Source organism: Mesoplodon densirostris, chromosome 18, assembly GCF_025265405.1.
Source record: "Mesoplodon densirostris isolate mMesDen1 chromosome 18, mMesDen1 primary haplotype, whole genome shotgun sequence".
Classification (NCBI taxonomy): Eukaryota; Metazoa; Chordata; class Mammalia; order Artiodactyla; family Ziphiidae; genus Mesoplodon; species Mesoplodon densirostris.
In genome coordinates, this window is record NC_082678.1 from 13,295,083 (window position 1) to 13,313,586 (window position 18,504).

Here is an 18,504-nt window from a genome sequence, read left to right on the forward strand (position 1 = left end):
AAGGAAAAAAGTTACTATTTTGACATCAGAATTAAAACTTTAGTCCAAAGAAGAAAGTAAAAGGCTACCAACGCACTGGAGGAAGTATCACACCCTTCTCTAGCTAACATTTTTCACAGAGAAAGCTCATACTACTGGAGAAAAAGCACCAAGAAGCCCACAGATATTAGAAATCAGGTCACTACACGGGACATACGATGTCTGAAATAAGACTCATGTGTTAAAGCTCACCAGCGATCAGTGAAATACAAACTAAATGTTAGTAATAAACAAAACAATGCACAATCCAACTGGGGGAAGAGGGTTGTTCTTGAGGCTGCCCATGATTGCAGAAGTCCTGAAAACACGCTCCCAAGAGTCACCCAGCGGGCTTCCCTGGTGGCGCAGTGGTTGGGAGTCCGCCGATGCAGGGGACACGGGTTCGTGCCCCAGTCTGGGAGGATCCCACATGCCGCGGAGCGGCTGGGCCTGTGAACCATGGCCACTGAGCCTGCGCGTCTGGAGCCCGTGCTCCGCAGCGGGAGAGGCCACAGCAGTGAGAGGCCCGCGTACCACAAAAAAAAAAAAAAAAAAAAAAAAAAAGTCACCCAGCGACAGGTGTACAGACTCAATGATGTCCTTGTGTCTTGTCACTCAGAAGTCCACCTCTAAGGGTCTATCCTAAGAAAATAATCCCAAATACCAAAACAGGTTTACAACCAAAGCTAGTCATTACATCATTGCTTATAAGAGGAAGGACGTGAGAAAGCTGGTCAGAGTAACTAAAAACAGTGGAATCTAAAGGAGCCATTTAATCAACGGTAACGTGAAATTAAGTGAAAATGCAGGTGCTAACTCAAAGAGATTGTGCTGTGCAAACTCCATACGATAACAGCACAGAAAAACACCAAAAAAATACAACGCATGTATTGTGTATTCTAATTATAAACGTGTGGGGTTTTCCTAATTTTCTATGTTCCAAAATTTCCAACTTTCCTACTTGGAGCATACCTTGATTTTACAGTTAAATTTAAAATATCTTTTTAAAATTAATGTAATCAGTAAGAATAAAGGCATATCTTTCCATTGAAGAGTTTCTGTAAAATAACACCTATATCCACACGTCTTGGCGTAAATGTAACATCAAAGTTACAGAAAATGCAGCTAATGTTTAAAGGTTCCAGTTAATGAAAGGAAATAGGTGCGGCTCCAGAACTGCACATGGTAAGAGGAAGCAATCAAGGCTGACGGCAGGGCTTCCCTGGTGGCGCAGGGGTTGAGAGTCTGCCTGCCGATGCAGGGGACACGGGTTTGTGCCGCAGTCCAGGAAGATCCCACATGCCTCGGAGCGGCTAGGCCCATGAACCATGGCCGCTGAGACTGCGCGTCCAGAGCCTGTGCTCCACAACGGGAGAGGCCACAACCGTGAGAGGCCCACTTACCACAAAAAAAAAAAAAAGCTGACGGCAGAGAGAGTAAGACAGGCAAGCTCCCTCGTGAAATACCAGAAAACAGATGCCAGTGGGGACAAAGGCCACATGTGACCACCCTTCACACCCAGGGCCTCACTGTTTACAACCCACCAAAAAAGACAGAAATATGCGAGTCAGAACCCGCCCGTGAGGTGGGTTACTCAGAGCAGCTCTAGGACCTGAGGGCATCAGCCCTCTCTAGAAGTGAGGAAAACTGGCTGCACCTACAACCTGGCAAACCGGCAGGAGCTGGGTGGAAAACAGGCCTCAACCTCACGAACACTTGCTCGTCCGACCACTAGATGGCGGGGGAGCATCCCGCCAGCCGTGGACAGGCAGCGAGGGTCTCCAGCTGCCACCTTTCTGGAGGACACCAGGGAGGGAAGAAGGGTTTAGGGTTTCACCTCCCCCACCCACAGGTGCAATACTCCACCAGGTCAAGCTCAGCAGAACTCTACCAAACCGTCAGTACTGCTGGTAATAAAAGATAATAAACAATAAAGATATGTTTCATTTAACAAATTTAGTAAACATTTGTAAGATCACACGCAGTGTTGCTAAATATGGGGAAAAGGAGACTTCCGACTGGCTCAACCTTTCCAGTAGCTGCATTTAAAACCCCTAGAATGTTCATTCCACTTCTAGGAATTCATCCCTAAGAACCAATCAGAAATCAAACAAACTCATACAAAAGGAGATCAGACTTGTGGTTACCAGAGGCAGGGGTGGGGAAAGGGGAACTGGAGGAAGGCAGTCAAAAAGGTACCAATTTCCAGCTGTAAGATAAATAAGTACTAGGTCTGTAACGTACACCATGATAAATATAATGAACACTGCTGTATGTTATCCATGAAAGCTGCTGAGAGTAAATCCTGGGGGGAGAGGCAATAAAGGGCTATGGGGAAAATGGATTCTTATGAGATTATATGAAATCATGTGTGTGAAACTTTTGAAAATTGTAAAGCAGTTTAAAATTTAAAGAATCTTTCATCCAATTAAAAAAAGGAGAGTAAATCCTAAGGGTTGTCATCCCAAGGAAAAAAGTATTTTTCTGTATCTTTAATTTTGTATCTGTATGAGAGATGATGGATGTTCACTAAGCCTACTGTGATAATCATCTTATGATGTATGTAAGTCAAATCATCATGCTGTACACCTTAAACTTGTAGAGTGCTGTATGTCAATTATATCTCAATAAAACTGGAAGGGGGACTTCCCTGGTGACACAGTGGTTAAGAATCCACCTGCCGGGCTTCCCTGGTGGCGCAGTGGTTGAGAGTCCGCCTGCCGATGCAGGGGACGCGGGTTCGTGCCCCGATCCCGGAAGATCCCACATGCCGCGGAGCGGCTGGGCCCGCGAGCCATGGCCGCGGACCCTGTGTGTCCGGAGCCTGTGCTCCGCAACGGGAGAGGCCACAGCAGTGAGAGGCCCGCGTACAGGCAAAAAAAAAAAAAAAAAAAAAAAAAGAATCCACCTGCCAATGCAGGGGACACGGGTTCGAGCCCTGGTCTGGGAAGATCCCACATGCCGCGGAGCAACTAAACCCGTGTGCCACAACTACTGAGCCCGTGCACCACAACTACTGAAGCCCACAGGCCTAGAGCCCATGCTCTGCAGCAAGAGAAGCCACCACAATAAGAAGCCCACGCACCTCAACAAAGAGTAGCCCCTGCTCGCCGCAAAACTAGAGAAAAGCCCGCACGCAGCAACGAAGACTCAACGCAGCCAAAAATAAATAAATACAAAAAAAAAAAAAACTGGAAGGAGAAAATACAGCTGATCAGAACAGTACAAAGTTTCATGTAGAGTGTCCCAGGCGGCGCTAATTTTACTAACAAAAAGTCCACATGTACAGTGGGGTTGGAGGAAGAAGAGATCACACCATAATTGCATCTGGAAGACTGACCAAAGCTCCAGGGCTGCCTGCCGGCACCTGGAACAACCCTGCAAGTGTACCCACGGGCCACAGACCAACATGCCCATGGGCAGTGAGGGACAAAGGACAGAGCAGTTACATCTCTGGGGATGACAGTACATGTGAGTTTTATTTTGTGCTTTTTTACTTTTCTTTATTTTCCTGAACACACATGATTACTTTCACAGTTAGAAAGAAAGCCACGCTTTTTCATTCCTTGTCAAAACCATGAGAAGCCTCTGTCAGTGAGTTTCTCCTCCCCCAGGGTAAGCATCACAGGCGAGCTCAGGTGTTTCCTTCCTCACTCCTAAAATCAGCTTCTTGCATTTAGGCTCTGCCCTCTGGTTTAGCCAGTACTTTCACAAATACCTCACCAATGCCCCCAACTGCCCCATAAATCAAGCATGTCTCTTCCCACCTTGTGCAAGGTCACGGCTACACACTTAAGACAAGGTGACCCTGAAGGAGGCATTGCCCTGTTTTCCCGACCAAAACATCCAAAAGCTTTTAGAGCCAATTTTTAACTTTCACAAATGTAGAGGGGGAAAAAAGCCAAATTTTCTAACTCGTTTATGCTATATACATACTTTAAATCACATGTCATGAAGAAGATTAATTTAGAAAAATTGCTTTCTTCCATTCTCACATTTCATGAAACAAGTCTACTCAGCTTACAAGTGTCTTTGGAACTTTTTTGGAGACTCCAGGCCCTGCTGCCTGGGTCATCTTACCCAGATCATCAGATAAACCCATCTTTGCCTGTTTCAGGCACAGCCTGTTGTTTTTAGTTAACACGGGATGTTTGGGGATTTTTATCCCAAGCCACAATGACGCAATCACAGCCCATGATCTCCACAAACCATGGTGTGGACTGCTTTCTAAGTGACTTTCAAAGGCTCTTCTAACTGCCACCCCCCCCACCCCCCCAGAGGGGAGGTCTGGCCCCGGCAAAACTGCTACACCTGTTCTAAATCTGCACTCCCTTGACTGGCCCACGAGCTCCTAACCCAGCGTCAGGTGACCCTGAGCCCCTAACCAGCACTGTCAGTGATCACATCAGGTTCAGAGGTTTCCTGCACCCAAACAGCGTTGGGTTCCCTCAAGGAAAGCAGCAGAGTCCTCAGGACAGCAAAGACTTCCCCAAGCCTATCATCCCAGCATCCTCTCTGATAACAACAGACACACACAGTAACACAGACAGTAAACCTTCTCAGAAAGCACTTACTTGGACACGAGGACAGCAGCTGCGTCTTGAGCCTTGTCACTGACGACCAGGTAGGACTACAAGGAAGCGTAAAGAACAGGCACCATTAAACACACGACGTAGACCTCAGGGACCCACTCAGCCACCTGGTCCCACACTCAGCAGCTCCACAAGAGCCCAGGCTCACAGACAGAGGCCAGATTCCAAAGCTGCACGAACCACTCATAACATGAGCTCAGGGCTGCAGCTGCCACGTGTGTGCTCACCCTCAGGGAAGCGCCCAATCCTCATACAGCGTGTGGCTACACCCCTTGAAACCCACATTTTCAAAAGCAGCAGAAAAATGAAGAGTGTATGTTGTTACCCAGAGTGTGCACAGAACACTCCTGGAACCCACCAGCACTCTGGCATTCACAGCAGCTAGGAGGCCCCACTCAGACGCAGGAGGGCCAAAGTTTACCGCAATAATTACACCTTAAGAGGTTTCCACTTCTCATCTCAACTGTTTTCCAAATGATACACTTAAAAGATCTTTTTTCTGGAGGACAAATTGTTAGAAATTAGGTCCTCTCCCCAGGCAATCCCACTTAGGAGACAAGCACTCAAAGGGTTAACGGAACACAGCTAGAAACAAACCACCTATCTAGAAAAGACTATTTTAGAAATGAAGATACAGTGGAGCACCTTTTCCCTTAAAGACTCTGAGGGAGGGCTTCCCTGGTGGCACAATGGTTGAGAGTCCACCTGCCGATGCAGGGGACACAGGTTCGTGACCCAGTCTGGGAAGATCCCACATGCCGCGGAGCGGCTGGGCCCGTGAGCCATGGCCGCTGAGCCTGCGCGTCCGGAGCCTGTGCTCCACAACGGGAGAGGCCACAACAGTGAGAGGCCCGCATACCGCAAAAAAAAAAAAAAAAAACAGACTCTGAGGGAGACGTCTACTTAATGACACAAGACATTCAGACAGTCCTGCTCAGGGGAAAAGCAGGTCCCAGAACAGCAGGACACCAGGGGCCGTAGTACACAGGGGCCGCGTGGAGCACTGTGAAGAACAGGCAGGGAGCCAAATCCCTAGGTTCAAATTTATATCCACCACACGTGAGAAAGTGAGCTGGCTAAGTCACTTATTTTTACACCTGTTGCCTCTTCAGTAAAATGAGGATAAAAACAGTCAACTGCCTCATTAAGTAGGACGAAAGGAGTTAATGTATGAAAAGCCTTAAGAACAGTGTCTGGCGCGCAGCAGGTGCTCAAAGAAGCTTAGTATAAGTAAGTGTCAGGGTCAGGCTCTAAGATGGGCCCTGGTCCTGCCCACCAGTGCCCACGTCCCGTGTAATCCCTCCCACGTGGTTGGAGGACACGCTGACTTGCTTCCAACCAAGAGAATTCGGCAGGGGTGGGATGTCATTTCCATGACTGGGTCACACATGAGTGTGACATGCATCTTGCTACAGACCCTGCCCCTTGCTGGCTTTCACAGAATAAGCTGCCATCGTTGGGCGGGGGGGGCGGGCAGGGTGGGTTCTGAGTGGCAAACAGCCAGCAAAGCACTGAAGCCCTTGGCCAACACCCTCGAGATCTGACTCCTGTGATGACCATGAGAGCTTGGAAGCGACCTGCCCCCAGGTGAGCTCTGCCTGCAGCCTGGGGAGAGCTCGAAGGACAGGGCCCAGCAAAGCCACAGCCAGATTCCTGACCCACAGAAACTGTGAGATGATGAATGTGTGCTGTGTTAAACCACTCAAGTTCAGGGTAATATTTCCCACAGCAGAAGATAAGACAGTAATCTATGTCTACACACATAACATTTGTATCAGGAGAAGTCTGAAAAAAAACCCAAGTGCTATCTCTTGGTATTTGAGAGATTTCACCTTAATATTTTTCCTGCTTCTTTTATTTTCTGATTTTCCTACAATGATCATGTATTATTTATGTAATGTTAAAAATTAAATTAAAAATTAGATTTTAAATGGACCTTTAATTTGTCTTACCATTACCCCCTGAAACCTCTTCTAAGCTATCATCAGAGTATCTGCACCGGGCTTCCCTGGTGGCGCAGTGGTTGGGAGTCCGCCTGCCGATGCCGGGGACGTGGGTTCGTGCCCCAGTCCAGGAGGATCCCACATGCCACAGAGCGGCTGGGCCTGTGAGACCTGGACGCTGAGCTTGCGCGTCCGGAGCCTATGCTCCGCGGCAGGAGAGGCCACAGTGGTGAGAGGCCCGTGTACTGCCAAAAAAAAAAAAAAGAGTATCTGCCCTATCTACAGAGAAATGAGATTTGCTAAAGTAATTCATCCTGACCCCTTTAGGAACTATCAGTTTCATGGTAAGTTATGAAATGGAATTTCACTTCACTGAAAAAGAGTAACAATGGCTGAAGAAATAAACAAATGTCACAAGTGTACCTAATTAAGCCCTAATGGCATGAGAGAGGACACTGGTCAGCGGCTCATTACTTCACAGCCACACTCACCTCTGCTATCTGGAGGATACGATCCATGGTGGACACTCGCTCTTGCCCAGGCTGATTGTGGAGGTTGCCGTCAAGGCGTGAAAAATCAAACGGGATCAGGCAGGTCACGGAGAGCCACAGGAGGAGAATGTAGCGGGTCTCCCAGGTCTACAGGGCGAAATCAAAGCAACATGACTCCTGTGCAAGGGCATCCACGCAGTCCTGCTACCCCCTCCCGCTCAGCGCCCACCCAGGCCTCCAAACGCCAGGTCTCGGAGCCAGGCTGCAGAGCACCGCACCCCACCACGTGCCCTGGGGCATCCAGCCAAGACAAACAGCAAAAGGAACAAAGAAAAATCATAACATGTCAGTCTAATGGCTTCTCATCACTGGCACCCTTCCGCATGCAATCAGCTTTTCAAGAAAATGGAAAACAGAGAAAAAGATTTAAAAAACATAAGACTTAAGAATAAAGAAAAAATGATCAACTTCCAGTCACAGAGGAGTCAGTAAAACAAGATTCTGCTTTGGTCCCGGACTCCCCATCAGAGGCATGAGAAGCAGAGGAGAGCAGGGCACAGGCACAGCAAGACAATTCCCTGAGTTTGCAGTTACCACCTGCATGCCCTTGGGAATGCGTCCTGTGCCCAAGAGCGCTCCCCAGCACGCTGGACTGCAAGGTTGGCCACTGGCGGGCATCTGGGAACCTGGGTTTCGGGAATGTTCCCACCATCCCCTAACTGATGAGGGTCACTCTGTGCCCAGGCCGTTTGTACAAACCATGTGGCTTATGCTGAACACCTGCTTTCCTTCTGGGTTTTAGTATGTGCCTGGCGGAGCACCCACATGACCAGCCCGCACAGAAATCGTGTGCCGGCCCCTACGACCTTCCTGGTGGACAACACCTCACACGTGTTCTCACAACTTGGTGCTGCGGAATCACAAGTGCCTTGCATGACCCAACGGGGAGACGACTCCGGAAGCTCACTCCTGGTTTCCTCTGGACTTTGCCCCATGTGCCTTCTCCCTCTGCTGATTTTGCTGTAGTAAATCATAGCCATAAGGATGACTACATGCCAATTCTTGTAGTGATCCTAGGAAATCACTGGACTTGGGGTGGTCTTGGGGACCCCCAACATAGTTCTATTTTAAGTTAAAAAATGTGGATGATGATATAGTTATCATCACACTGTATGGAGGTTTATTGTTTTCTTTATAAAGGGCATTTTTTTAAATAAAATAATTTAAAGTAACATACATAAAAAGAGAGAGCCAAAGGAATAAATGAAAAGAGAGGGAATGACACAAAATAGTACAAGATAAAACTGAAGGAAACAGGAAAGGAAGCTGCCAGTGCAGGAGCAGGGAAAACCAGGGAATAAGTCGGGGGGACAGGAAATGAAGAGGAGGAGGAAAGGGACACTCACTTCATGATCTTTAGGATTCTGATCTGTAAACATATCTAAAACAGGGTGCACATCAGCTACTTCATGTGGAAATAAACGAAGAAATGTTTTATATCCTCGAACCTATCAAATAAAGACACTGAATTATTATATAATTAGAAAATAAAGTAGCAAAATTATTTTTTTCTCTATTACCAAAAATCACCACCTATGCCACCCAATGATCAAAGAGAATTACATCACATTACAGTGATATAACTTAGTAAGACTAAACAATAAGAAAGTTACCTTTACTTCTTAAATCATTTCATAAATATGTTGTCCCAATTTGACCAACCAATCTTGGTTCATCAGAAATATAGCTATGTTACAAACTAACAAGTTTTGCTTCTACCTTGATTATAAGGAATAAGTCCTCGGGAACCCAAAAGGTCCCAAATTCATTAAGGCTTCCATGAAATGCGGTGGCACCTTCAGGAGAGACCCTGCATTCGACTAACTGAGGGCAAGGAGTGTGCACACAGGCCTCCCTCCACCACACAGCAGGCCCCACAGAAGCAAAACCCCAGTCAAGATGGCCAAGTCTCTCCCATGGTACGTATGGGCCAGCACACACATCACCTGGGAGCCTGTAAGAATGCAGAATATCAGGCATCACCACAGACCCACTTACTCAGAATCTGCATCATAACAAGATCCCTGAAAAGCCATCTGCACATCCACATCTGAGAAGCACTTCCACTTCCAAGTTTATTTGCTTTTTCCTCATAAGAAACTTTTCTCAGTTACTCACATATATATATGTATATATGTATATATATCCTCTCCGTCCCTTTCTGGCTAGCTGGTGCTTGATCCATTCAAATACAAGACGCAGAAAACAATGCTGAAAAGCACTGTTTCAGCCAAAGGGTCCCCTGGATCACTAACATCTGATCTCCAGCACATGGTAAAAAGAGAAAGCATGAAACCCACAACTTCTGTATGAGAACAATCTTTCCTGAGAGATACCATTTTGGAAGGTACTTCTGGACCGAGTATATTCAGAAAGTGTTCTGTCAACTACAAAGTGCTATGTAAATATTACCTTGGTGATGATGTAAAGAAATTTAAAAGCCAGATGTACGAGGTCAGCCGGAGATTTCTTATCTCGCACAAATTCCAACAACAAGTTCATCATCCATTCTAGGGAAAAACATATATAAAATATCTCCTGTTAAACATGACATTAAAACAAAATGCCAAAAGAAAAAAGGGCTATTTAGAAATATAAGAATGGTTTAATATTAGTAAATCTATATAATCCAAGTATCAATAGAGCAAAAGAAAAAAAAAACACTTTCATCTTCACAGTTTCTAAAAGGGCATTAGAGTTAATACAACATTCATTCCTGCTTTTAAAATGTAAGGAAAATATTCTTATTTTTTATTATTATTCTATAAAATCAATATCTAATACCATGCTTTACAGAAAATACCTCTACAACTACTATGACCTAGTAACAATCTGGTTCTAACCAATGTAATAAGACAGAAGAAAAAGGATTTCCACTTCCAGTTATACAGGAATAATTGATATGGAACTGCCTTACTACCAACAACAATTAGAGAACAGGACAATTATATTTTCAGACACTGGAACAACAGGCAGCACATAGAAACAAACCAGCTGCAATCTACAGCCACTCAGGCCGTCCACCAGAAAGTAATTTTTAGAACCCAGTGCAGAGAGGGGGACTCAAGCATAGCAAAGACTGGAGTTCCAGGAGGCTGAGTCAGCTGAAATTTGCAGGGCAGCATGCCAGAGGAAGCTAAGCAGAGAATGAGCTCTGGAAGTCTGCAGAGGTCCCCTCAAATCTTTGGGTGAATGGTGAAGATGGTGGTTAGTCCACTAGGCTGGGTAAGAACTGCCAGGAAGCACTAAGGCAGAGTTCCCATAGCTCATATAGGGCTGGCATTCAAATTCCACAAGGCCAGAGTGCAGAGTCCTTGTTGAGCACCCAGAGCAACCAGCAGACATTCCAGAAATGTCTCTCCTTAGTAGTAACGCTAAATTAGAGAAAAACAAGAGAAAAAGCTATACCTGCCCTAACAAACCTTCAAGGATATACAAGATAAACAATTAACTAAACTGTCTTGCCAAACTTCAACACTTTAAAGACAAAAAACTTAAACCCAACAACATAACAATCACAATGTCCATGATCCACTAAAAATTTACTAGACATATAACTAAAACTGCTGTGACCCCTAAAAGAAGGAAAATCAGTCAACAGAAATGACCAGGGACTTCCCTGGTGGCACAGTGGTTGAGAATCCACCTGCCGATGCAGGAGACATGGGTTCAATCCCTGGCCCAGGAAGATCCCACATGCCACGGAGCAACAAAGCCTGTGCACCACAACTACTGAGCCTGTGCTCTAGAGCCCATGAGCCACAACTACTGAACCCACATGCCACAACTACTGAAGCCCATGCTCCACAACAAGAGAAGCCACCCCAATGAGAAGCCTGCTCACCGCAACAAAGAGTAGCCCCCACTCGCCACAACTAAAGAAAGCCTGCGTGCAGCAAAGAAGACCCAACACAGCCAAGAAAATAAGTAAAAAAAATAATAAATTTATTTAAAAAAATGACCAGAAATGACAAAGATGATATAATCACTAGATATAAACTTTAAATACTACAAAATATCCTCAAGGATATAAAAGAAAACATGAACAATATACAGCACGTGGACTTCTTAGTCGCAGCATGCAACTAAGATAGATATTTAAAAAACAGAAGATATTTAAAAAACAAACAACTTCAAGAGCTGGAAAATAAGATCCGAAATGAAAAATTAAATGGGATTAATAGCAGATTAGACTCTGCAGAAGAAAAGATCAGAGAACTTGAAGACACAGTAATAAAAATTTCTACCCTAAGGGGAAAAAGGAAGTAAACAACTAAACAGCCTCAGCAACACTGCCACAGTATCAAGTGTATCCACAGATGTGTGACTGGAGTCCAAGGGGAGAGAATGGAGGCAAAGGCAAAAGAAATACCTCAAGAAATAAGAGGCAAAAAATTTTCAAATCTGATAAAAACTATAAACCTATCAATCCAAAAGTTTCAGCAAACTCAAAGCAGGATAAAAAGGAAAAAAACCACACCATGGCATGTCATAATCAAATTGTTGAAAACCAGCAGTAAAAAGAAAATTCTAAAAGCAGCCAGAGAAAAAAAGCACACACTTCACAGAGGAATAGAGATGAATAAAGACAGACTTCCCGGGACTTCCCTGGTGGTCCAGTGGTTAACAATCTACCTTCCAATGCAGGGGATGCAGGTTCAATCCCTGGTTGGGGAACTAAGATTCCACATGCCGCAGGGCAACTAAGCCTGCATGCCACAACTAGAGATCCCATGCGCCACAACTAGAGAGAAGCCCATGTGTGGCAACAAAAGATCTCACATGCCGCAACGAAGATCTCGCATGCCACAACTAAGACCTGACACAGCCAAATAAATAAATATTGAAAAAAAAAAGAACCAATCAGAACCAATCAAGCCATATTGTTTAAAATGCAGAAAGAAAAAACTGTCAACCTAGAATTCTATAACCAGCAATATATCTTTCAAAAATGCAAGTGAAAAAAAAAATGCAAGTGAAGGGACTTCCCTGGTGGTCCAGTGGGTAAGACTCCGTGCTCCCATTGCAGGGGGTCCAGGTTTGATTCCTGGTCAGGGAACAAGATCCTACATGCTGCAACTAAGAGTTTGCATGCCTCAACTAAAGACCCCGCATGCCACAACTAAGAAGTCCATGTGCCACAACTTAAAAAAAAAAAAAAAAAGATCCCACATGCCACAACTAAGAACTGGCACAGCATAATTTTTTTTTAAAAATGCAAGTGAAACAAATTATCAAACAAAAGCTGAAAGAATTCAACACAGTAGATTTACACTAGAAGAAATGTTAAAGTAAATTCTTCAAGCAGAAAATAACTACCAGACAGAAAACTACAATCTACAGAAAGCAAAGAATAAAAGTGGAAATAGTAAAACATGGATAAATATTCAAGACTTTTTTCTCATTTTTAAATTTCCTTGGAAAAACAACTGTGTTTAAAGTAAAAACAATACACTGTAAGGTTACAACATACACAGAGGCAAGATGTATGACAAATTGGCGGGAGATGGGAGTCCTTCTATGAGGCTCTCACGTTATACACGAAACAGGGTGACATCATGTGAAGGTAGACTGTGATACATATTGAGGACACATATTGTAAATCCTAGAGCGATCACTAAAAATATAAAACAAAGGAACAGCTAATGAGATGACAGTGGAAACAAAATCAAATACCAAAAAATGCTAAATTAATACAAAAGAAGGTAGGCAAAGAGTAAAGAAGAAACAAAACATAGATGTGACAAATACTAACTAAGCAAAGAGCAAGAATTGAGAGCTACATTAAATGACCTAAACACTACAGTTAAAAAGCAAGGATTACCACATTGAATTTTAAAAATAGGAAGACCCAACTTCCCTACATTTAAAAATAAAAATGTAGCTAGTTAAATGTAAAAGGGATGGACTTCCCTGGTGGCGCAGTGGTTAAGAATCCACCTGCCAATGCAGAGGACAGAGGTTCAAGCCCTGGTCCTGGAAGATCCATATGCCGCGGAGCAACTAAGCCCGTGTGCCACAACTACTGAGCCTGTGCTCTAGAGCCCACGAGCCACAACTACTGAGCCCACGTGTCACAGCTACTGAAGCCTCCACGCCTAGAGCCCGTGCTCCGTAACAAGAGAAGCCACTGCAATAAGAAGCCCACGCACCGCAACAAAGAGCAGACCCCGCTCGCCACAACTAGAGAAAGCCCGCGCATAGCAACGAAGACCCCACGCAGCCAAAAATAAATAAATTTATTTTTTTAAAAAAGTAAAAGGGAGGGCTTCCCTGGGCCGATGCAGGGGACGCGGGTTCGTGCCCCCGTCTCGGAGGATCCCATATGCCGCGGAGCAGCTGGGCCCGTGAGCCATGGCCGCTGAGCCTGCGCGTCCGGAGCCTGTGCTCCGCAACGGGAGAGGCCACAACAGTGAGAGGCCCGCATACAGCCAAAAAAAAAAAAAAAGTAAAAGGGAGAAGAAAGATACACCAAGCAATCACTAACTATAAGGAATCTGGAGAGGCCACATCAATATCAGACAAAATAGACTTCAGAACAAGGACTATTACAGAGATAAAAAGAACTTTTTTTTTTTTTTTTGGCTGTGCCACTCAGTTTTCGGGATCTTAGTTCCCTGACCAGGGATTGAACCCGGGTGCCCTGCAGTGGAAGTGCAGAATCCTAACCACTGGACAGCAAGGGAATTCCCAAAGAAGACATTTTATAATGATATAAGGATCAATTCATCATGAAGACTTAATCATCCTACAAGAGCATACATGAAATTAAAGAACTTCAAGATAAAGCAAAAACTGAGAGAACTGAAAGGAGGAAGAGACAAATCTATAGAGCTGAAGGTTTCAATACTCCTTTCCCAAGAATTGATAGAACAACTGAAAAGAAAATCAGTAAGGACATAAAAGACCCAAATAACACTATTGACCACCTTATTTAAATGACATTTATAGAGCACGCCAACCAAAAGCAGAAAGACATTCTTCTCAAGTACACATGGAATTCTGAACAAAACAGACCCATATGCTGGGCTGCAAGTCTTAATAACTGTAAAAGGTTGCAATTTGCACCTAGGAAATGCAGAGTAAAACTACAATGAGGTACCACTACACACCCACTAAAATGACTAAAATCAGGAAGACTGACAATACTAAGTGCTGATGAGGATGTAGGGCAACTGGAATTCTCACAGATTGCTGCTGGCCATGTAAAATGGTACAACCTTTACGAAAACATGGCATGTTGGCAGTTTATCATAAAACCTACCTTTACTATACGCCCAGCAATTCCACTCTTACACAGAAATGAAAACATACATCCACCCAAAGAATTGTCTGTGAATGTTCATAGCAGCACTAGTAACAGCCCAAAGCTGGAAACAACCCAAAAGTCCATCAACAGGTGGAAGAATAAAGTATGGTTCAACAGAAAAGGAACAAACTGCTGGTACACATGCAACAACACGGATGAGTCTCAGAAATACTATTTCAACAGAAGAAACCAGAGAGTAAGTAGAAGACTGGTTGCCCAGGGCCAGGGTGGGGTCTTGACTGCAAAGCAACATGAACTGCCTTCTTGGGGTGCTGGAAATTTTTTACACCTTAATAGTAGGGAAGGTGCATACATCTGTCAAAGCTCAAACTGGATACTTAAAATGGGTGTGTTTTATTGTATGTAAATTATATCTCAATAAAGTTAACTCTTAAAAAAATTTTAGGGCTTCCCTGGTGGCGCAGTGGTTGAGAGTCTGCCTGCCGATGCAGGGGACGCGGGTTCGTGCCCCAGTCCGGGAAGATCCCACATGCCGCAGAGCGGCTGGGCCCGTGAGCCATGGCCACTGAGCCTGCGTGTCCGGAGCCTGTGCTCCGCAACAGGAGAGGCCACAACAGTGAGAGGCCCGCGTACCGCAAAAAAAAAAAAAAAAAAATTTTAAAGGAAGAATGAAAAGGTATACCATGAATAAAGAGATCAAGTTAACATTATTTAAAAACCATATAATTATTTACCGTTTTAGAAAACTCAAAAGAAACTGAAAAAGTAGTGAAGTATTCCATTACACACTAAACCTTGAAAACATTATGCTGAGTTAAAGACACTAGTCACAAAAGACCATATATTGCCTGATTCCACTATATGAAATGCACAGAATACACAAATCCACAGAGACAGATCGTCGTTACCAGGGACTGGACTGAGAGGGAATAGAAAGTGACCGCTGATGATGAGTATGAGTTTCTTTTTAGAGTGATGAAAATGGTCAGGAATTAGTGGTGATGGATGCACAACTCTGTGATATACTAAAAAACAATGAAGTATACATTTAAAAGGGTAAACTCTATGGTATGTATAATTTATTTATTTATTTATTTATTTTTTGCTGTGCCGTGAAGCTTGCAGGATTTTAGTTCCCTGACCAGGGATTGAACCCAGGCCCACTGAAGTGAAAGCATCAAGTCCTAACCACTGGACCGCCAGGGAATTCCCTATGGTATATAAATTATATCACAATAAAGCTGTTATTTTTTAAAACGTGTGTATACATATATTCCATGGCAGTGTTGCCATTTACAAAATAAGTATACAAAGTATATTTTCACTGTACACCAGCAAAAATCAGTTAGAAAACATAACAGATAGTTTCACAAGCACAATAAAAGATAAAAAACATACTTAGAAAGAAACCTAAAAAAAATGTTCCCAGGAATCACCTAAAGAAAATTACCACACTTTACTGAGAGACACAAAAGACGTGAATAATTTAGAGACACAATATTATGTTCTTAGAGAGGAAAATTCAATCTTGTAAAGATGTTGAATCTCCCTACATGAATTTGTGGATTTAACAGAATTTCAAAAGAATTTTCCGGGGGGTGATAAAATAATTCTGAAGTGCATCTGCATTAATGAAAGGGCAAGACAACAGTGAGAAAAGTAAGAAGGTCGATTTCTGACAAAACAAATTACAATGCAATTAATGCAAACCAAAATGATAAGGATAAAAGAGCATAGAGCTAGATTAAGGGAACAGAATGGAAAGGCTAGAAACAAAGGCCAATATATGTGAGTATTTAACACACATTTACAATGGCATTTCACACTAGGGTTGGGGGTAGCCTGCTGGACCGTTCAACAAATGAGGCTCACAATAGGAATACGAAAAATAAACTTCTAAAGCAAACTACCAAAGGCCAAACACAAAAGAAGAGACTGATAGTTTTGACAATATACATATATTTTTAAATTGAGTACACAAAATACACTATGTAATATTAAAAGGAAAAAGCAAACATCGTGAAGTAGGTCCAGGACCAGCATCCACGACTATTGTTTCCTTTTTCTAAAAGGAATCTTTTCCAGTTCGCTTTACATTAAACTCTCAAAACTCATTCAGATCACTCTGAACAACTCACAGTAAGTGTTACTATTTTGTGATCCACTATGAAGACAGGTTTCGGGCAAGAATAAAGGCAGTGCCACAGGTCTAAGGTTGTGACTTAGAGAGATAAGGGTCACACCACCTTTCACCTCCTGAGCAACGGGCATTCCTAATGCGAACTGCCATGAACCCAAGATCGACCATAAAAGGTGGCCTGGGGAGCCCACCGCCCTGCCCTTCCCCTGCAGCACTGCCAGCCTCAGGCAAGCTCACGTCTCAGACATCAGATGCATTTTCCCTGTACCTGGCCCTCACCTAGTACCCACCAACCTTCACTTACCACTCACGAGGCTTGCAAGCTTTCCCAGGAAGAAAGAAGACAGGGCTGATCCCAAAGAATCCTAGAATCCAGAATTTAGAGGATTTTTAAAGCATTTGTTTAAAACAGCCTTGAGGACTTGAAGATTTCTCATCATCTTCAATCTGAGGGTCTGAGTGGACTGTCTGCATTTAAATCTTGGCTGGAACACTAACTAGCTGTGTCTCCTTGGGTAAGTTAACCTCTCAGAACTCTGCTGCATTTTCTTCTCTGTAAAATGTGGTCAATAATAATGACCTTCCAGGACTTCCCTGGTGGCGCAGCGGTTAAGAATCCGCCTGCCAATGCCGGGTACACGGGTTCGAGCCCTGCTTTGGAAAGATCCCACATGCTGTGGAGCAACTAAGTCTGTGGGCCACAACTACTGAGCCTGTGTTCTAGAGCCTGCAAACCACTACTACTGAGCCCACGAGCCACAACTACTGAGCCTGCGTGCCACAGATACGGAAGCCTGTGTGCCTAGAGCCCATGCTCCACAACAGGGGAAGCCACCACAATGAGAAGCCCGCACACCACAATAAAGAGTAGCCCCTGCTCACCACAACCAGAGAAAAGCCTGCACCCAGCACCAAAGACCCAACACAGCCGAAAATTTAAAAAATAAATAATAATTTTAAATTTTTTTAAATAAATAAACTGTGTGCAAAAAAATAATAATAATGATGATGAACTTCCACAGGTATTACAAGGTTACTGTAATGATTAAATTAACTGATTCATTTAAAAATTGTTTAGAACAAGGTAATAACATCGAGTGAATGGATATGAATGGACAATTCACAAAGGGAGAAATACTGTGCAAATGTAACAATAAATGTTAAAAAAAAAAATTCACCCTCACTAGGAAACAACAAAATGCAAAATAAAAGCACATGATCCCTTTTCATCCTTTAATAGATAACTTTATGTTGGTAAAGATTTCAAATATTCAAATCCAGTCTTGGCAACAATGTAAAGAAAAGGACACTTCAATATACTGTGGATGGAAACATAAGGTGAATTTGAAGTATCAAAAGCCCACCACTTCCACCTCCTGAAAATTACTCTAACAAAATATCTGGAAATTGCGGAAAGAGGTGTGTTAAGGATGTTTGTTGGGCTATTTGCAAGAGTACAAAACTGGACAAAACAGGAGTCCACACACATCTGCCGCTCACTGCTCCTAACACCCAGTAAAATAAAAGTATAGCTGCACAAAACAGAAAGTCCTGACCAGCTGCAAGAATAGGGAGAAAGCGGTTGTAAAGACTTCTAGGAGAGGGACTTCCCTGGCGGTCCAGTGTTTACGACTTTGCCTTCCATTGCAGGGGGTGTGGGTTTGATCCCTGGTCAGGGAGCTAGGAGTCCACATGCCTCATGGCCAAAAAACACAAAACATAAAACAGAAGCATTATTGTAACAAATTCAATAAAGACTTTAAAAATGGTCCACATCAAAAAAAAAAAAAAAAGACTTCTGGGAGAAAGGCAGCTCCAAATTAAGCAGGCAGAGAAGGCCATGTCATAAATGCCCACCTGCACAGCCAAGGAGAGCTCAGAGTCAGCAGGTGCAGTGGGGCCCAAAGCAGGGAGGGGTCTGCGATCGCTTTAGGCCCAGAATCACTCACCAGGGACCAAACTCTGAACAAATACTCAGGTATATGAAGGA

General features: G+C 43.8%; 1 protein-coding gene across 1 annotated transcript in view; it reads right to left on the bottom strand.

The window, feature by feature from the left end:
• TBCD (tubulin folding cofactor D) overlaps positions 1-18,504 on the bottom strand; it is a 177,350-nt gene that overhangs the window by 150,992 nt on the left and 7,854 nt on the right. Inside the window, exons 3-6 of the mRNA XM_060081511.1 lie at positions 9,517-9,614; positions 8,451-8,552; positions 7,045-7,191; positions 4,593-4,648 (exon numbers count right to left, since the gene is read on the bottom strand). Of these exons, the coding sequence (XP_059937494.1) occupies positions 4,593-4,648; positions 7,045-7,191; positions 8,451-8,552; positions 9,517-9,614 (403 nt within the window). The remainder of the gene's footprint in view (positions 1-4,592; positions 4,649-7,044; positions 7,192-8,450; positions 8,553-9,516; positions 9,615-18,504) is intronic.